This window comes from Tyto alba, unplaced genomic scaffold, assembly GCF_018691265.1.
Source record: "Tyto alba isolate M040663 unplaced genomic scaffold, T.alba_DEE_v4.0 Super-Scaffold_7, whole genome shotgun sequence".
NCBI classification, from domain to species: Eukaryota; Metazoa; Chordata; class Aves; order Strigiformes; family Tytonidae; genus Tyto; species Tyto alba.
The window spans coordinates 23,045,610-23,067,577 of NW_024881328.1; the positions used below are offsets into that span (position 1 = coordinate 23,045,610).

Genomic DNA, 21,968 nt, shown 5'->3' on the forward strand with positions numbered 1-21,968 from the left:
TACATTGCAATACTTTCTAGTCTTTTGTCCTAAGTGCAAAATGTATCGCTATCTGTGGTTTGTGCTGCAGCTTTTTTACTAACTGCTCACAGATGTCAAGAATTCAAGCAACTTCATGTCAGATAAAACTACAGAAGTAATTATCTAGGTACCCAAATCCAGAGACAGTTCACAGAAATAAAGGATGTAGATATCTTCAAAATATTATTCATTGCCATTTTCTTTGCCATTTCATTTGACTGAATGTTTGCTAGTTGATTTAGTATTTTTAGTGATTGTTTTGTTCTGCTCTTTTTTTTAATGAATGATATAAATTCCAGTCTCTGTAGATTTTTTCCCCGATTATTTATATGAGAGGTATTTTAAATGTTTTATTATGGTTAACTGAAAAATAGGATTAGGCATTATTAATTTTTCTGGTTTTAATTGAATACATCTGTCCCTGGCTCCTCATCCTCCTACCCTACAAAAAAAGCAGATAGAACTTCTGATTCTGTAAAATTCTCTCTAGCTTAAATCATGGTAGTTGTGATTAAAGAAGATGTTTTGGGAGCGATTTTCTACTATGTATTTTAACACATTCTAAGCTGGATTCCTATTTAGACATGTTCTTATTTTGAGTCCTGTTTTCCTTGCTTGGGCTGTGCCAAGTGGTCACTGTAACAGTGAGAATGTAGGCCATGTATAATTTCCAGCTGTTGTTAATATTGCAAACATGGGAGCCACCCCTGCAGGGTGCTAAGTGTTCTTTCTGTCCACTGGTTCAACAAAAGTTGAGGGCACTCAGCTCTGCACTGAAGAGCCAGGTGCCAGTCTGCATTTCAGGCTCTGCAGAATTTTTCTTCCATTCATAATTATGGTTTTTAGCTTTCAGGGGATATATTGTTCGTAAAAACTACACAAGATTGAAAACCAGCACTGGCTGTGTAGCAGATCCTCAACTTATGAGCAGCTGCTCTACTTCTGATTTTGTCTGTGAAGAGCACTGGTGAGTTGAATCCTTTGCTGTCTATTATCTAATAGAAGTAATTTTCCACACAATGAGATCTGAAAAGAGCGGGCATGCCATCATGAGTCAGCCAGCATTTAGGGAATCTGCCATTTTCTGAGCGTGAGCACCTGTAGGTTAGCCAGTCCCCCCACCAGCTTAGTCATCTCAGTGTTCTCCCAGTTAGTGGAGTTAGATTTATTTGTGGTGCTGTTTGTCCTGGGCTGCTGTCCTGTTTCTGTGCACTTCTCACAAGTACCCAGAATACCATAGATTGTGGACAGAATTGCATGTGCCCAGCATTTCAGAATTGACTGCAGTGCACGTTATTAAATTCTCAAGAGTAGAAAGTTACCCTTCTGTGTCTGTAAAGCTCCATGCAGACCAACAATGAGATAGGGAAAAGAACTGTAAAAAGCAGATGGACAAGTCACTGACAGAAAGCCAAGGAGTACTGTAAACCACAGTAGTGATGCCCTCCTCTTTTAGGTTTATTAGCTCTTGCTTTCAACTATCAGTGCAGACTGGAGAACAAATGACCATGCGATCATCAATAGTTCTATTCCTATCAGAGATATTCGCCAATTCTCTACGTGTCTTTAGTTACTTGTGACATCAGCTTCTTACAGGAAAGATTTTTGCAGTTGAACACAGTTAATACTGGTTTTCAAGTCAAGCATATAAATGAAGCAAACATTTAACATGCAATGTTAAATGAACTAATGTGTGCATTTAATTAGCATCCTGCATCATTTATTAGCTTGAGTTTGCTTATGTTCTGCATTCACTGACTGAAGAGCTTGAACTAGGTATAGAGATTCAATTTCCTTGAAGGAATTAAATTTTTTTTTAAAGTGCCCATTTCTTCTGAACACTTTGAAATTCATTACTTCGTAAAACTGGGTGCCTTCTATATATATTATAATACTGTAACTTTTTTTTTTTAACAGATCTCTGAAAAAGCAGCAGGTTGTCATACATTTAAATGTATAGTTTTATTCCTGTGCATACAACAGATCAGAACAGTACATGATTTTGCCTTCTGATTCTGACTACCTTTAAGCTCATTTTTCATTTTCCATAACTACCAGTTAGAATAAAAAAAAAAAAAAAAAAAGAATGAAAGGAAATTAAGAGAAAATAATATTTTATTATTCTATACTTCAGTTCCATGGTATGTGAAGCCACAGTGAGGCTGTCTTATCTAGGGACAGACTACCAGCTACTGTGTTAAACATCTGCACTATTATTCAGCAGCATTCCTGTTTCCTACAAGTCTCCTGTATGACTGAACAGCCACATGCTTAAAACACAGCAGCCCAGTAATGGCTACATGTAGAAATGAGGCTTGATTTATGGAAGTTATTGGATTTAGTTCTGAGAATCCAAACATCACCTGTGAAATGCTAAACATTTTCAAGTCTCACTGAAATCACTGGAATTTGAGGCCATCGCTGAGAAATTTATAGGATTAGGTAAATAATAGGCAGTATTTGTTGGGGTTAAGCTTGAGAACTGCCAGCAGTAATGGCAGTTTAGAAACTCAAAGCAAAAGAAAGCATTAATTTATTTATCTGTATGATTGTGCATAGCAATCAGGACTGGGTGCAAGACCTGAATGGCCAACATATTTTACATGGGCATCTCCAGGCCGGCTATCTAAAGGCATTTGGACATTGATTTCCATGTAAGTTTGGTGGCTGAATATCTTTAGAAGTCTGTATATTTGTGAGCCCAAGTTCACCTCAACAGTTACTGAATCATAAAATCTTCATGAGCCTCAAGAAACGTACAATTAAGCAAGCTGTACCTAATCCAGAAAAATACATTTGTTTGGAGAGCAACAAGGAATTCTAGAAACAGTCTAATGCAAAAAGGGAAGAAAACTATTCCTGGCTAACTACACATAAAACAGATGAAGCAAAAGTTTAAAGAGGCTGTGAGTCTCCAAACAAGTCCAGGTGAAAGCCCTACATCACTAAAAAGAAAAAAAAAAAAAAGGTCTATTTACATTGTAAATAATTATAATTCAGAAAATCTGCCTCCATTTCACAGCTGGTTATCGCATGAAATCAAAGATGCTGCATTTTGCAATGGCATAGCTACAATTTCAAGTTAGTATTAGGGATCTCTTGAGCTAATTAGGAATAATCTGTGGAGAAGGGAGAACTAATTTTCTAAAATGTCCTGTGATTTTTAACTTGTTAGACTGACAGATCTCTACTGAGTGTATTTTTCATAAATGTTCTTGTTCTTAGCAGGATGACCTACAGTTCAGTGACTAAGGACCTTAATTTACCCTACGTTGTTCATGTCCTTATCCAGACAGAGTTGTCATCCTCAAATATCTTTAAATCCTTTTGGAATCTCATCAAAACATCTGTAACCTGCGTGTTCCACCGCCTTATCCATTTCCCCCCGCAAGTGAAAAATGTATTATATAATACTGATTTGATACTTACCTTGGAAGAATACTTCCTGTATTCTTCTTTTCCTCTAGCTCACTGAACTGTTGCTCATCGACTGCCAACTATCACAATATACATTAGCTCTGTGTACATGATCAGTGGCCTTATACTATGTAGTACAGCAGAAAGCATTGTTTCCACAGAGTGACTTTGTTGCACATCAGTTATGTCTGTAACTATAACTGCATGTCAGTAAGTATCCCTTGCTGTTGTTTCCTTACAGAGCTCTGTATGTTAAGGATGTATGTTAGAAGATACCTGACATCAACAGCAGTTTACACTCTTGAGTCAAATTAATTGTGATTTTTCTCCTTACATCTTTCTCTTTTCCACTAGTTGGTGTCATGTTCACACTTTGGTCAGCATAGGTTCTCAGAAACCATTCATTTTAGTACAACTCTTGACACCCACATGAGACTTAGGTAATGAAGATCGGATAATAAAGCCTGAATAAAACTACACAGGCATACCAATGTAGGTGTTTGGAAAGTTATAAACAAAAAATAATTATCAGAGTTTCTCTGTTCTACAGGAAGTATGCATCTGAAAGTCAAATTCCAGAAATGGGTCTATTTCTGCTCATTAATGGCTTGACTGATGAAGCAGAATCTGCTTACTAAATTTGTATCAGTACTAAGTGAGTGATGGTTAAAAGGGTTTAAGAGGGCAGGATTTTAATTAGAAACAGAGGCACAAGGACTGTAATGAACCACAAAATGAATGTCAGTCATTAATGGCACCCTGCTCCAAAGTTTATATTGGGTAGTAACAATGAGGGTACATACTACTTCCTATGTGCATCATATCATTTTCTCAACACTGTTAAGACCTGTTAGTGTAGTATAGTAGGCGCTGTGCTTCAAGAAAATGAACAAGTTCCTCAGCAACAAAAATTATCATATCTCTATAAACCATCATAAGGGGGATCTCTAAGGGACATGGAAGAATGAGGGTATCTTGGTATCATTTCTTCAATCATGAAAGGCTGATGAGAAGAGGAAAGAAACAAACTGTTCTCCACTGAGAACCAGGCAAGAAATAATGGGCTCACATTGCAGCACAGGTGAGTTAGGTTAGACACCAAGAAAAGCTCACTGATGGTAAACTGAGTTAAGCCCTCTGTAGGTTGCCTTGGGAAGTTTTGACATCTCCATCACTGTAGGCTTTGAAAATCAGCTTAGACAAACTTACAACCAAAAAAAAAAAGTAGGTGCAGCCGATTTTTCTCTGAAAATGGGATTAGATGCTTTGCCAAGGTTCTTTTTGTGATTTACAAATACAGAGTGACTTCTTGAAATGTAACATCTCTGTGCCACTGGGTATGGCATTGCAAGTCAGCCACTTTTACAGTATCTTAGTGCCAGCAGCCATTGCTGCATCAGTGTAGGGAGTAAGTATGAAAATTGTTCTAGAGGAATTCTCCTTGGGTCAGCTTTACTTGCAACAGTGTTGTTGCTGTGCCTAAAAAATGAACAATGTTTATTTCTGAATGTTCTGCAAGAGCTGGAGTCCCATTGAAATAGTGGATTCACCTACATGGACACTGGTAGGTTAGCACATGAACATGATATCCCATGTATCACTGATAGTAGAGAATAAACATGATTTCAGTCACATGAGCACAGATCAGTTCAGAAATTGACTTAATGTGAATTAACATGTTCCATATAAAAACTCTTCAATCTTCTGCTATGCTTTCTTTGACTTAATCTGCAGTTTGCCTCTTGCTAAAGTGAGGATCACTTAGTTATTCAGTAACAAAACCTTCCTTGGATTGTTTTGATTAAAAAGAAAAGAAATGGGGAAAAAAAATCACTATGTTAGTGTGATTCTATTCTTCATTGATAGCTGCCTGAGAGGGTTGTATCTCCACATTTTGAACCTTTTTTTTTTTTTTTTTTTCAGAACCTTCAGATGAATGCCATCAGGTTCTGGTGATTTACTGCTCACACACTTCTCACATTGGTCCATAATTGCCTTCTTGAATAATTTCAGTTTCTGCCAATACCACACTGTCATTCCTTGTATAAGTCATCTTTTAAATATTAATTTTAATTTCTTTCCACAGTAAAACCTGGTATGAAGACATTCTGCTTTCCTTTAATTGCTCCACTTTCCTACTTGTAATCACAGCAAACATTAAGGTTATTTTTGCTTGTGATGGAAATAGGAGGTCTGCAATTCCTGTGGCATGCAGTGGAAGCCATTGGACCTGATTCTGCTGTCATGAGCTTCTAGTTACAGTTCATAAGTTCAAATAGTTACTCATGATTTATAAAGGTGTAAATGGAAATTTGGGCACAGTTTTTCAGTGTCATCTTTTTTCTTTCTCTTCCCCATCCCTTTGGAATTTTTCATCTGCCCATGCTGGAAATGTTAAATTTGTTCTGTCCAGGAATACATTATTTCTGCAAAATGAGCTGTATTCTTTCTAGTGGAATATATAGGAGTGTTTCTAACTTTTTCAAAAGCATTTAAATGATAAAAGTCCAAATTCCAGGACCTACACTCGTAATGGTCAGAATAACTCCAAAACTAACTATTTTTCTCCATCCTAAATTAGTCTGTGCTACTAGTAAAATAATAACAGATCTAGACAAAGAATCTAAGAGCTCTTACTCCTTGCTCTGTGCTTAACCCAAATGGCTTTAGGAGAACACAAAGCCATGTGTTTTACTTCTTCCACATCTATCAAATTTTGATTGTCTAAGTTTGAATTCTGTGCAAACAGCTTTTCACAGCCCTGGGGGAAAAAAAAAAAAAAAGTTTAATGTAAAATCTTGTCAAATTAATTTTAATACGTCTTCAATTTCATAGAATTTTCATAAACCCATTTTACACATATGCACTTCTGCACAAATTTTTAATGACAAATTCATTGCTCATAGCCTGTTACTGTGTTTAATAACATGCACTCCCTTATAAGAGGAAATGGGACCAGTCTGTGTTTTCTCTGAATTGATTGTATGTGCATATTTAGAAATTGGGGGAAGGGGAAAAGGAAAAATCAACAAAAAAATGTGTATGCCAGTAAACCTTTTGTAAGAATGAAGAAATTACAACATTTAAACTATATATTTTATTTTTTCTTTGCTTTTAGGCAGCAAACCAGTAACCTGTCTTCTCCTGAGGTGCCTGATTTTCTTCACAAACAAACAAAAAAGGTACTACTACTAAGTTTATATTCTAAAAAAACATCACATTATAACTTCATATTCCTGACTCCACAGTTCTGCAATGTGTTCATGGCTGCTTGGCGTAGCCACCTGAACATGAAACCGTTAGTGATGTTTTGAAGTCTTTGAGACAAAAGCCTGCTTGCTAAGAACTTTAGTTCTGTAGAAAGACAGGGAGGTACAGTGAATAAGAGAATCAAAAGGCTGGAAATTTGCTGCTGAGAATAAATGCTAGCTGCTCCCTGAGGTGATTTGTCTGTGCACTTCACTTTCTACAGATGTTAGAGACTCTTTTTTAGTAAGGACCTGAGGTTCTTTGGTAGCACTTTGATATCCTGCTCGAATTCAATATGTGAAATGGAGGAGTCGCTCTGTGACTTGGAGCACAGCATAGTCTTTGAAGTCTGATCCAATTTTTGCTGCTTACCATTTGATGTTGAAAGGATGAAATGGAGAAAATGTACAGTTTTTTGCCAGTAACTCTGCTGAGCATATGTAAGATTAAAAAAACAAAATCCCTTGGATGATGTACTTAGAAATGTTAAGCAGATTAATACCTTCCTATAGCTTTTTTCTAAAGATACAAATTAACTATGAGAGGAAATCAGCATATAGTGCATGCTATGATTTAACTGCATGAGGAAAGGGGATAAATAAGTTAAATGGAAAAAGTAAACAAATGTTTGTGACATGGGTGCTAAGTCAATGTTGCTGAAAGCCACAAGAATCTTGTGTAACTTAAATCTAGAATTAGATGTTTCACAGTCATAGAAAGTAAGAAGTTGCTCTATGTGAGATCACAACTGTAAGTTATCATGGCAGAGTAGGTTCAATACATTTCTTATGTACCTAAACGAGCATTCTTTATTCCAGATGGATTTGGATGAGACTTCTGCTTCTCCATTTATTCAAAAACCTTTGTTCAAAATGAATGATTCACAATCAATTAGCCAATCCCAGTCAGTTGCAGACCTTCAGTCGTCAAGTCCCTTGAGATCACATAAAAAAGGAGGTAAGAAATATAGTAAAGTAACAGAGATCTTTCATTTACTGTTTATAAGCTACATGTTGTCAGCATGTAACTTGCTTTATGTATTAATGAGGTCTTTCAACAATCCCTTGGAAGGTAGGAAACATAAAGGAACTAACTTTCTTTTACACATTTTCAACCTGAAAATATAAAAAAGCTCTTAAGTACCCGAGTTACAGAGACAGAAGTATAAAGGTTTTTAAAATACAGTTTCTACTAAAAATGTGGTTAATAATTTCAAAATACCATTGTAATGAAATCAAATTGACTTTCAGTAGCTTCAGCTTTCCTTTGCCTTCCAGCCTCAAAAGTGGAAGGCAGTAATGAAATCTCTCATGTTTGGCAGAATGAAAGACAACTTGTTTGTTCACACACACTATAATTCAGTCAGCAACACAGGACAGTCTGCAATTATTCTGCAATCTGTGCAATATGTTTTTTTATTTTATTTGCTGATACATTATTTTTACTATGGTCAGTAAGTTTAAAAACTTGAAGTAAAACGTTATAACATTTGTTGAGTTTTAACTGGTTTACCTTTGAATATTCCAGGAAATCATTACCTATAAGAATACTTTTCTCTATTATTGTAGTCATTGTGTCCTTGCAAATCCATGAATACAGACTTTAATACTGGATCACAGAAAACCTTCCACGGTTTGAGATGAAGTAGGTTGATAATGAGATATCTGTAACTAGAGCTAAAATATAAATGTTGATACACCAATTTCCACGATATTACTGAAAATTACTTGTTTATAATTTTGTGCCATATATTAACATTTCTGTTTATATATTTAATGGGACACCTTTCATCTTGTAAGTCTACAAATATTTATCCAAATACATGAGCCCTAATCCTGCAATCTATGTGTTTAAACTCTACAAAGTTCAGTTAAACAATTTACAATGTAAAGGTAAGAAGATAGGTGTTTATAGGGAGATCCTTCTGTTACAGGAAATCATGCAAATTCAATGGTTTTAGTCCTCTGCACAGGCATAATGTGCTTTCCATGCTAAAAACAGAATAGTGTGTAAACACAGCAGGTTGAGAAATCCATTATTCTCTCTTCATGCATTTCTGTCCATATGGATTTTGAATCCATAGTGTGGGACTGCAGGGGATGTGTGCATTACTATCTTAAATTATTACATGTTAAACAATAAACCTGTCAAACGGAAATATCTTAATTGCAGCAAATCCTCTTGAGGAAAACAGTCAGGGCCCAAATCTGTCATCCTTACTCTCACTGGATATTGTATGTTACCCTGCAACTAGTCTCCTTGAAATCAAAGACACTGTGTCTGAGGTAAAACAATTAGAGAGAATAAAACTGGCAGAATGACACCATTATCAAGCCAGCAGTTTAGAGAGACTTCAAAAAATGTGAAGTGATAGAAGAATAGAATTTGAAAAAGAGAGAAATGCAACATTGTTCTGAACTATTTAAGAAACATGTATGTGTGAATGAATAAGCATGCAAATACAGAGAAGTAAGGAATTTCCTAGTTAAGCATTAAGGTATTCAGATAGATGATCATATAAATCACACTTCAGTGAGTAACTATTAAGGAAGTAAACCTGCTGAAGAATAATAACTTCCTTGGGTGCTTTTAAAAGCATGGTTTGCATTCAGAAATTCAGATGCTTTCACATGCTGCTCAATCAGTATTCAGTCTTACTGTGTGAAGTATACTTTTAAGAAGATAGTATTGTTAGACCTATTGTGAAAACCAAGTGAAATAGCAAATATCTTTATGGAATAAGACCATGTATAAAATACGTGAGTTTTATAATGTTGGGCTATACTACATAAACCGTTATTCACAAAAAAAAAAAAAAAGCTGTAGACTAGGTGGTCCAAACAATGTGAAGACTATTCTTTTTCATAGTGAAACATTATTCTGCAATTTTATAGATTGATTTTGAATTCTATTTATGTTAAAGTATGTTAATGTAAAGTTATGTTACAGGCAAAACTAGTCAGCGTGGTGGTAGTGCTGTGGAACACAGAGGCCAACAGAAAAGGGAATGTGAGAAGTTTCTGCACTGGTCTATGACCCAGTTATGAAGTAGTGTTGATGTTTGCTGAAAGAGGGAGTCTATATCCAGGCTTAAGCATAAAGGGAGGACAGGACTCAGTATTATCTTGAGGCCTCAGTATTTATCTTGAAGCCTCAGTAGGTGAGGCTCTAGTTCTGTCAAGGGAGAACAGAACACAAAAGGGAAAATACGGTTGATATAAGTTTATATATTTTTGTATTAATCAAGCAGACTGTTCACTCACATCTTGTTGTCAGCTGTTTAATAGCACAGGCTGCCCATTCTCGGTAGTAGATTGGCAAAGGAAAATGACCAGGAAATTTCCACAAAGATCCTGTGAAGACTGTACTCTGTAACTAATGCAGAAACTAAAGCCTCTTTTTTCACTTCAAAAGCTCTTACACATATAAAGTCTGAGCAGTATGGCCAAACTGCATACAGTGCAAGATCAGTGCATGCACTGTGGTTGCACAGCCACAGGGGCTGGCCCTGCACTGCCCAGGCATCCCCCTGGGCTCACCAGAGTGGTGGGGCAGGACGAGTAGCAAAGCCAAGGATCCCCTCCAGGGTGTCTGCTGTGACAAACTGCCTGGGTGAAGTGTCCAGTCAATAGTAACAATTAAGCCAGAAGTTAATTATTCTAGTCATGATAGAGTAGTACTGAAAGAATCAAAATAATATAATCTCCAGAGACCAAGTAGTGGTATTGCCTTAGAGGACAGAGATAGTGAGAATGTTTGAAATTATTAATGAGAAGCAAGTGCTTCATAGGAAATGGACCAATGTAACTTTGCCTCAAAAGTAAATATGACAGATTTTCTGAGGTGCAAAGGAAATATATTCGTAAAAGGAAAGCTAGTAGTATCTGTGCATTGACCAGAGAATGACATAATTCTTAATGCTAGCACAGACATTTTGAACAAGTGAAAAACTATGCAAAGAGTCACTGGCCATGGACATTCTCTTGTGAGAGAACAATATGTGTCTTCTGATGATGTTCAATTTATGCCTTGCACCTCACACTATTGTCTGCAATGCTGAAACTTTGTGAGATGTAGAGAAATTTGCCAGGGTCTTGAGAGATCTGAAATTATGCAATCTGCAGTGTCTGTAACCAGAATCTGGTTACAGGCTGAGGTAGTGCAACTTGCTCTATAGTTATAAAAGTCAATAGGCCATTGGCAATATAGCTTTTGATTTTAGATTCCTTAATCTTTTCTTTTATCAAAACTAGTGGAAATTAGGGCCTGTCATGTTTCAAGCTGGACTCCCACTAATCAGTGATCTATTTTGAATGTTCTCCTTGCAATATGTATTTTTGGTTTTATGTTGGTCATTTTTCTCTTCATTTCTAGTAAACCAATCACAAAAATATTATTTGGTGAATGTAGCTTTGTTGGGTTTGAAGAAAGCTGTGGAAGTAATCACTGTTTTTCGCACTGATGGACAGCAAATAGATAATGAAAGGTGTTAAGTTATTGCTTGATGCGGAGAAAGGCTGCTGCCCACCTTAGTACTGTGGACAAGTTTTAGTAAGGGACATTGTGGGCATGGGAGACATTATTCCGCAAAACTTACACTGTGGTTATCATCACACAGATGATATTTACAGGTTCATCACCCTAACACAAGAAATTTAAAGTAATGAAGACTTTGTTCATTTTTAGGGCCTAACTCTGGTTTTAAAGAAATGATCCAACTTTAATTCTACCAGGACTATAATCATGTTAAAACACCCAAACCACAGAGAATGTACTTAGGTGGTTGGTCTGCTTCAGAGTAGAGTTTTCTTTGAGTCAGACTTTATCATTGAAAATACTCTAAACTGCCCCAATCTCAGCCCTAGAGTACCGTCTTGATTTGATATCTTGCACTTGCAAGTGAAAGGTGCTTAAATATGGGAAACCATCTTACTCTGCATGGTAGTTTAACATCATGGCATAATTTTAACTCTGATCTCATTTAATTCCTATTTGTACATTCTTTTAAAAAAGATAACAGCTACAGCAAAGCAATAACCATTAGTAATTTGGAAATGGGGGCACTTTTTATCCTTTGATTCACAGAAAGTCAATATCCCAGCATGACTGTAATAGGCATTATGGTAAAGAACAGGCAGTATCTCACACAAGGTGTGGTATCAAGATCTGGATGCCTTTTAACCAAAGATGCCACTTCACTTTCTGCAAGTGAGAGAGAGATCAATCCAAGGCATTCAGCTCTTCCTCTGTGTAACTCAGCTTCCTGTTTGATTCCATTATAGCAAACCTTCCTTTCTAAATGAAGAACAAAACTGTTGCTACATAATGTAGCATGAAATGCTGCATGGACTTTCAACTAGTTGTCACTGGCAGATGTGATGATACTGACACAGATGCTATTAATTTCAGAATCCTATCATTCAGGATTTTAAGTGAAAGAATTTGTAATCTATTTAGAATGATTTTTGGTTGTTCAATCCGGAGTTTCATTTCATCATTTTTAAGCCCCCCACTGAGACTAATTTTACACTGAAGGAATGTAAATCACGAAAAACTTGACTGTAGTCAGTAGAATCATATCAGTGAGCGGAATTGGGTCTCTTGGTTATAAAACATTGGCATGAAAAATTCCCTAAGTTTCTGGGGCAGAGGATTTAGGGTGTTTTTTTTTTGAGTGGGTCAGGTTTGAGTTGATTATTCTTTTGCAAATAAAATTCAAATAAAATAGTGTGATCATGGGACAGTCTGAATGTTACAGGAAACACTGAAAAGGCCACGATAGTGTTACACAGTATGATCTGATTGTACTGAGAATGATGTAGCTATGTGTGAGGCCCGTGAGATCTCCACAGTATTCTCCTACCACATGCCACACTACAGCAGAGGAATTACTATTAGCCATGTTGCCGTTGAAGCCTCGGGCAGAGGAGTTGCTGATGTGGTATGTTGTATAATGAATTTCCATTGAAAGGAACCTGCTACAGTAGTGTTCTGTGGCTTTTGAGCCAAAATCTGACTGGGCATGAGCAGAAGAAAAGGTAGCTTCTTTTTCTTTTTTTCCTTAATATAGTATCACCAGATTACTGACCTCTTCACACCTGGGATAAATGCTAGTCTTTGGGCTTAGTAAACAGAAATCATGTTTCCAACACATTCATTTTAGTTTACAAGTGTATAAGTAGAAATCACAGGAAAGAGAAGATATTTTTTAGGATGTTTCCTGAGGAAATATGCTGAAAATAAAGCTCAAAGCAATCATTATTGATTCTATCATGATAAGAAAGGATAATCACCTTTTCAGGATTGTGAGACTGCATATTTATGCAGATGGATTTTGGTGGTGCAAGTAAGCCTATTACTGTGCATTGCATTGCACGCAGTGGGACCCTGCAGGAGGCCCCAGGAGGGACCGTCACCTCCCATCCCATGGAAAGCCTGAGTTTCCACTTTCTGGATTTGTGCTGAGTGGGAGCCTGTTAGCCTCACTAGCCATTCAGGTGAGAAATGCAGTACCTCAGTTGCAGTATTTCAGTTCTTCAACATATAGTTCCAGTGTGGATTCGGAAAATCTGACTGCAAATGTAAGTGAATTCAGTTGAACTTCTCTCAGCCTTATGTAAAGTTTTCAGCTGAGACTTGTACTGATGATGTTTGTGTTCTGAACTGGTTCACCCATAGATGTTTTCTGTTAAACCTTTTGCTACTCTGTGATGGCACAATTTGCAGACTGTATTTTGCCAAAGTAACAGACCAACAAATCTGAAAATAAATTGGTTTGTTCTTAAGTTTTTCTTTATTGCTCAGCTTAATTGTTTTTTCCCCTCCAATAGACAAAGACACAAACAGTGACAAGTGATAAATACAAGCTTTGATTTGTTAAACACATGTTAGCTCTATGTTTAGCCCTAGGCAGTGAATTTCATTATAGGCTGGTTTACTTCTGGATTGTTTTTTGTGATTGTTTCCAATGCAAAATGATTTGACCTGCAGCCATGACTGATTAGTATCAAAGGTGAGAGATAAAACAAAATGCAAGTAAACTGCACAGATAAACTTCAATAAAGTTCTCCAGAGACAGCTCAGTACTTGTTCTATAGAAAACAAGTTGAAATTCAGCTTGTAATGGCTGCCTTGCAATAAAGAGACTGCAGATCTCTCATTGAAATATTGAAAAATAATAGTAAGAAACATGAGAAATGTAATAAAGTTTAATAATATATACATAACAGTGCTGTGCCAAGAAAAAAAAAATAATAGGGGTTTAGTTTCTCTTCTTAACACATAATATCTACCACTTTCTGATCACCTGCTCTTTCTGTCTTCATTTTCTATCCATGGCATACAGGTTCGTCTGAGCGCTTGTTTTTGCCATTTCTCTGTTGGTAGTTAAGCTTTTTATCATGCGCTACTTCACCATTCTGTTGCTATTGCTTGAAAAATCTCTAAGTGTTCTCTAGCAGCCTGATTTTTATTATTTTGCCACAGTTACTAGTGCTCTGAACCAGCAGCTCATCTCAGATGACTGATCTACTCATGCAAATAGTGTGGTTCCTAATTCATTACCCTTCTGCTTCTAAAAAACTGCACGATTTTATCTAAGTAAATTTTGTTAGAGTAAGTACAGTAGATGCAGAGCTTTGAGGGTGCAGACAAAATTATCACCTAAGAGAATAGCTTTAATGACATTTTCACAAATTATATTTTGTGTTTTGCAAAGAAAGCAGAATTTTTTAACTTTCCCCCACTATTGGAAAACTGTCATCTGCTAGCTGTATGTTACCAAATAATTTCTGGTTCTTTGCTGATATTTAAAAACATGAATTTACTCTGCTGAATTCCCTGCAGCTAAGTAGTAATAGCTGGGTTTCAGATCTTTCTGGAAGGCACTGTATGTTTTCCTGAATTATTTACATTTTTACAGTTCTTCACAGATACTGTGAAGAGAAAATACAGTGGTAAAAGCAGTAACATAATTAATGTGATGGTGACTGAATGGTACATGAGGTGTGGGATAGCTCAGAAAATACCATAACAAATTAATTTCTGAAAATAATTTAGATTTCAAAATCTTATATACTTTGCATGTGTTCAGATTTTTTACTATATTCTAGTTTGGGTAATTATTCTAGATGATTGTGATTAACTGCCAAAAATCATATACAGCTTAATTAGAAACACAAACCATGGTATATAATTTGCATGGTTGTTCAATGTAAATGAAAATAAGAAATAATGTCTCTGACAATAAAGGATAGATACTCAGGACAAAATATTTGCAACCACATATGTGAAGATCTAGATACTACAAGTTACTCATAGATACCATTTGATAAATAGGTATTCCATTCAGTAAATCATAAACCAGCTGTAAAGTATCTAGGTGGAAAGAAATTACCTTATATCAGTTATTCATTAGCTCTGCTCATGACAATGATTGTATTCTTTGACTGTCATTACTTCTCTCTACTCACTAGAAGTATTTTATATTTCAGTTCTCTCATGGATAACCTCAGTTGATTATAATGGTTAAGCTGAATACAGCAATAGCAAATACTACCTTGTAGCAGTAATTTTGAGCTTAGAGAGCTCATTTCTGTCTCCAGGCAAGGATAATCTTTCCTAAGGGTCTTCCTTGCATGTGGAGAGAATTACTGGGAGCCAGTTGTGCTCATGTGTTGGCTTACATTGGCAGTACACCAGAAAAATAATGCCACGCTCCCACCTTCCCTGGTTATAACACCTTTCCCCCAAGGGAAGATAAGAATACCAAAATCCCATGAAATGTTGTTATTGCTGCCAATGAGAGAAAGAGAAACTGCTTTCCTATGTTTGCTCAGGCAGGCAACAAGCGTATCTTAGCCATAACACAACATATGTGAAAGAACAGTTTTATGAATTCTAATATTTCTTTTCCTTAAAATATCTTCATACCCGTTCTTTCTTTAAGGTTCGTCCTGCCTTGTGCAAATCAGTGTTTTATGTGGAAGCATAAGCAATGAACAGCATTAAAAGAGGTGAGACACAACTATATAATTACTAAGTATCACCTCTTGATTGCTGTGTTGGTCTGCTCTAGCAGCCAGGCTAAGTCTAATGGGGAAAATGCAGAGATACCTAACAAGCTGAACAATATCAGGAATACCCCTAGAAGACTCAGTCATCTTTAACATGTCATTCCTCAACTGACTGTCTTACATTTTCTTGGGAATCAAATACAGAGAATACGTGTATTGCCCGGTCTCTAGGTTGGATAGCTACACCGGCTCTTTACCTTCAGCTGCAGCCAGTTGCTTTCTCTCTAAGCTAGGAAGTCTTTGGTTCTTTGTCTGTGGCTTTGTGAGTGTAGTGCTATTCCTGGGACTCCCTCTCAACAGTGTGTTTATGTTTGCCTTATGCACATACACAGAAGTCACGTTCAGAATAAGGAAAAAAAATATTAACATTGTTCCAGCCTCTTTTTGTAGTACTGGGATTTGCAAACACCAAAGATGCCTTCCAGCAAAGTTTTGCAATTGTTTTTTTCTACATTATTTTAATGCTGTTCTTTACTGCATATTCTTAGTTATGATAAAGAGCATGACTATCAATTGAATAACAGTAAGCTTGTTGGTTTTAAAAGGCTTATTTAAAAAAAAAAAAATGTGCTGCAGCTCTACAAAAGAACTGTGAGCTAATTTGAATAGCAGCATATATGGGATATATGGGTGTAGTTTTAAAAATTCAGATCAACCAGCTGTTATAGTTGAAAATCAGTAAAAGGGATATTTGCATAACAAAAATCTTTGACCTGTTGATTTGTTTTCAGAGACAGGTGAAGTTCAGATCTTCATCCTGTCTCCCCTGATGTCCTAAAAGGGCACAGTTTGGGCTCACACCTCATATTTTGCTCATCAGACATAGAGATGAAGTGATATAAATGTCTTTCTTGTCCATGTGCTTCCAATTAATTTTTCATTCATAAGAAACTGATGAATTGGAAGTAGTACTGCTCTTAACCTCCTCATAAGGGTCTGCCCGTTGCAATGGTATTCAGAACAGCTGTTAGGTCAGGTCTATAGTATGTATCGGTTTTCTGTCTGCTGTATCAAGGCTCATGCTTTGTGCCTTTTGATCATTGATTTAGGACCAAAGAAAGGTGAATTCATCAGCTTCATTTCCAAAGGAGCTTAACTACTTTAGGAAAAATGAAATTTTACATGAGTAGATTAGATATTTTTATTTGCAAACTGTAGTCTATTCTGAGACATTCCTTGGGAAGAACATAGTCATCACAGAGAGCCACAGCAGAGACGTCTCAGGGCATTGCAAGCAGGATTTTCATCATCACATTTCATCATCATCTTAAGCAACTTGCAACCTTAAACTTTTTAATTCAGAGATTTCCTACATGGTAATACCACACAGCACAAGCTAATCATTGACACACATTGAAGAAAATCACTGTTAATTCACAAAAATCCGTCTTCTCTTCCCACCCACAGAAGAAACATGCAGAGTCAGAAAAGCAGTATCAGTCACCTTTCAGCTTAAATGCTGTAACTTGTTTGTAGAATTGTAGCGGTTTGTGCTATAACTTGCAAGGATGGGCAGCTTACCTGTTTCAAAAAAAAAAAAAAAAAAAAAAAGAGGAAGCATGTAGGAAAAAAGGAAAAGAAGAACCAACCTACCCTTTTAACCTTTTATTTCTTTTCTTGGAGAGGGAGTGGTGTATCAGTAGTGCAGAAGACACTGTCCCTGACAGATGAAACCATACAGAACTTCACATAGAGGGAAAATATGTGAGACATGGATAGATGACATTGAATAAAAAATAAGCCAAAAGTGGAGTGGAGAAGGAATATGCCATCAAAGAAGAAAACCCAGGCAGAGAAGCAGGATAGAGAAAGGAGAAAGAAGAGGATGAGATAACAAAGTGATGGGGGGAGGGGGGAAGGTTTCATTTCAATAATGACAGAATGCTTGGTAACCTGAGCAGTCAAATGTACTACTTTCTGTTGGATTGCTTTTCTCATACCTAGTTGCTGAAGTTTTTCAGGGATAAGTTTAATTCTAGCTTTAGAGCACTTGAAAGGAGTACATCCGTTTATTGCTATAGGAGAGGTATGCTTCATGCTCTGGTTTGAAATGCAAAATCTTTTTGAAGGGTAAGTAATACTTACTGAACTATTTCCTTTGCAGTAGTGCCCATATCAATACATGATTAGTTTGCAACATTTTACATCATTATTTGCAACATAGTTTTTCATTATGCTTAGCAAGTGTGTGTCCTGAAAGGGTGGAGCATTAATCGGTCCAAAATCTGTGAATAGAAAGAATAGCCAGCTAAAATAAGGGAAATTTTCCCTTGTGTAATACAATCTTTTCTTCAGTTATGCTTTTTTATTTCTTGTTTATGAATTTTGGAGGCGATCCTAAACAAACAAACAAACAAAAAAAAAAGAGAGCAAAGCATGTCTGTACATTATGTCATATCAGGAGTACAGACAAGGTAGAACACAAGTCTCCAAATAGCGCAGTCAGTTAAGCAATTCACTCAGTTTTAGAACAACGTTCCAGAAGTTAACTGATACAGGAGGAATTGAGATTACTGCCACTGGACTTCTAGCACTTCTGTACTTCACTGTCCATCCAGTGCAGCCATACAATTGTAATGCCCTCTACCTTTTGGAAGTTACATTTGTAAAAATGCTGATGATCTCAACAGTATCTGAATAAATCACTCTTAAACTGCTAATGCACACTGGGTTAAATTCTGCCATAATTTTCTTTGTGGATTATATGAGGGTCATTGAGAGCATAAATTAAACAGTTTGGGTTTAAGTGAGTCAAGCTTAGCTTTAGTCAGTTTTTGTCTTTGCAGAAAAGGATTGAATAATTTTTCAGTTTTATTTCCTAATGCTAATTTTTATTCCTCTGTTTGCATCCACCTACTTATTCTATGTTGGGTTTACGCAAGAGCTTAACATTTTTTAACTTAGGAGTCTTTAGAGTCAGGCCTGAATTCACTAACCTATGACTTCCTGCATTTTATCTACCTTTCCAAATGTACTGGAATTTTGGCGAGATTTCCAAGTAAAGTTCACACTCTTCTAGAGCTTCTTGTGGTGTCTAATTATCTCTTCTTGAAGTCCTATGACTATGCAGAATCATCTGAAACAGAACAAGATGTGCCTTGCTTTCTGGACATGATTCTTTCAGCTGAACTGATAGTTGCTTTTGAGAACCAGGGCAAGATTTATTCTTTGAGTTGGCAGACAATTTAAGATCAGTGTTTAAGGTCAACCTTTATCAATGGGTTATCAAGATCTTTTATCCATTATTGCTGAAAAAGGAAGTGTGTCCCAGATTGGTCTCTGGTTAGAGCCTGTAGGTAATGAAGAAATAGCACAAGAAGTCTTCGGAAGAAACCATATTTTTGTGTTCTTGCTTATGCTTGTGAGAGATGACTTTAACTCCCTGAAACAGGGACTGAGAAAAACAACCTGAGAAAGAGATAAGGGATGGGGGGGAGCGGGGGCCCTCTAAACTGAGGAATGACTCAAACACTCGCAAATAATGAAACTATGGTCATGGGGTGGATAATGTGGAGCCTGGAGCTGATAAGGAGGCCTGATTAGCACCTGGGGGAGGGGGCCCTGTGAAGGCAGGACAGCTCTGCTCTGGTGCATCTTGTAAAGTTTCAAGGGCCGTCTGTGCAATGAATGACCTTTGCTTTATTATCCATGAAATGCATATTACAGTTGACACCCCTGAATAGGCTAATGAAGATTAACAAGATCATGTTAATTACATCATCCCATAAAGAACCTTACTCCTCCCCATACATGTGATACGTAGGTACGTGGGTTGAACTAGGGGAGGGACGCAAGGAAAGTGTGTATAAATTGAGTGGGGGCAAGGAGTGAAGAAGCAAGCAATACATAGAAAGAAAAAAGAAAAAGCAAGCAAAGATTAGGAAGTGAAGAGGACAGATGCATCCTTGATGAATTCAGACAGGACCAATGCAAGACCCCAGATCAGTGATCTTTATTTCTCTACTCTCTCCTTTTCTTTTTCCCCTTTTCTCATATTGCCAATAAGTAACACAAGGCATACTGTATCTCTTGCCATAATTCACCATATACTTAGCCAATTATTTTGTATCCAATTAGTACATTGTGGGAAATTACTAAATGTCTATGCATGGGCTTTGAGACTTGTCTCACTGTTGTCTGGTCCTTTGGGGATTTATGAATCTAAGTCACTTGTCTCCCTCATCTGAGCAGGATGTGACAATGCTCTGTTAAAAAATAAAATAAAATAAGTGGCAGATGACATGCATATTCCCTCAGTATTGTCAAATAAATTCTCCAAATAAGAATTCTGAGCAATAAGAATGTCATTGGCTGCCTTTGGATTTGCAGTTCCATTTACCGTACTCAGAAAAAGCCAAACTCAGAACAGCAAACATGCTTAAAGGTGTGATGAAAAAGATAAAACTGAGCCAAAGAAAGCTTGGAGGAGTTCTCTAACATGGAAATACTGAATTTTCACTGAAAGGTAAAAACATGTAAATTTGGGTGGACTGGAGGAACATTACTACCAGCAAAGAAATAAACAAACATTACAGGATGCATTTTCAGTAAAACTTTAGGTCAGCTTATTAAGAGTTTCCAAAAGTCATTTTTGGACAGAAAAATAGAACTACAGTTTCCAAAGCGTTCAGTAACTCCCTAAATGACTATAATTTCCTGCTGAGTGTTTCAAATTTTGCCTTGGAAACCTGGCTACTAAGTTTGATGCTCGAGAAGTAGCTGATTTCTGAAATTTATCACTGGTACATATGATCTGCAGGAGAGCTGAGTCTAACTGTAAAGAGGTTGTGTTCACCTTTTCCTTTGCAAGCTAACTGGAAGATCGCAGATGCTGCATTGGTGCAGGGCAAATGCCTCTCGTAACCTCTGAAAAGGTGTACCAGGGGAAGATGTCCCCATATCTACAGAGGTTTCTCCAGTTCAACATCACTAACTGAAACTGGGAAAAAGGAGAGGATATGGGAGAAGAGAGAGGGTTTTTTTCTCAAAGACTGAAGCCTTTTATCCCAGTGGCTTTTGTTCAGGTTTGTGCTGCCCTGCCTTAGAATGATTCCTATCCAGGGACAAGTAGGAACAAAGACACAGAGCTGGCTCTGCATGCAGCAAACAGGCCTTCTGTGCTAGGGGTGTTCTCTGAAGAGGCCTCAGGGCAACTGTAAATTGGGCCTATTATGCTCAACTTCATCATGCATCCTCATGCTACACCATGAATAAGCATGGCTGGTCTGTAAATCTAGCCCGTTGTATCTGGATTACATTTGTTAAACTAATGCTTGGGTTTTTGTCTGGCTTTATTCATACCAACATCAGAACATTGAGTAAGAACAACAAATCAGAAACAAAAAACACAAACATTTTAAAATATCGCTCCCACAGATTGGAGCCCCAAGTGTGTTTTATATAAACAATTTGAATTGTGGCTGGATTTTTGACCAGATTCTTTCCCCTGAAGGACCTTTTGAAACAAAAACAAACTGAGCAAAACAAGTTTTGGTGGGATGGGCCTATGCCTGTTTTCATGTAAGATGATGACAAAGTTCAGAGCAGGAAGGCAGCAGTGTGCTGGAATCTGGTGTACATTGTGTTCTGCATGTTCCCAGCTGACTTGCCAGGAGTGATCTAGAACTGAAATAAGGCCCTCTTTTTACTAGGACACAGGAAAAGAAGTCATCACTAATCTAAAACAGTTCAACTGTTTGAAAACAATAGACTTTGTTAATATCATATCCTGATTGTGCTTTATTCTCATGTGAATGTGCGGCCTATGTTGCTGGATCAGGAGGATGACAGCTTTTGAGAACTGGCCTTTCTCTTGTATGGCCCATGAAAGTAGTCTATATTCTATCACTATACCCCCTATCTGCTTCAGTGTGGGTATATAATGTCATGGAGGAGATGAGGAGGTGGTTGGCTTCAGCACTTGTCTAATGGGAGGATTGACCAGCCATGGGAGTCTGGAATAAGTCATAGCCCACCCAGCTGTCCAGTGACTCCACCATCATGCAAAGCCTGCAGAGTTCAACTGGCACTTGCAAATGAGCTTTCAAAGCTATTTCCAGTGGGATAGTCCAAGATTATTTTCATGTAAATGTGCCATGTGTCATGGGATTGCAGGGAAGGAGGCAGGAGGTTTCCATATCCTAGTGATGAAAAAAATGGAAGGTGAGGCAAAGTTTTGCTTGTAATAGCTGCTTAAATTTATTTTAA

At 37.1% G+C, this 21,968-nt stretch overlaps 1 protein-coding gene across 1 annotated transcript in view; it reads left to right on the forward strand.

Annotated features, from left to right (window-relative positions):
• MYO3B (myosin IIIB) overlaps positions 1–21,968 on the forward strand; it is a 206,031-nt gene that overhangs the window by 155,498 nt on the left and 28,565 nt on the right. Inside the window, exons 31-33 of the mRNA XM_032989705.2 lie at positions 868–988; positions 6,557–6,620; positions 7,506–7,644. Coding sequence (XP_032845596.2) covers positions 868–988; positions 6,557–6,620; positions 7,506–7,644 — 324 coding nt within the window. The remainder of the gene's footprint in view (positions 1–867; positions 989–6,556; positions 6,621–7,505; positions 7,645–21,968) is intronic.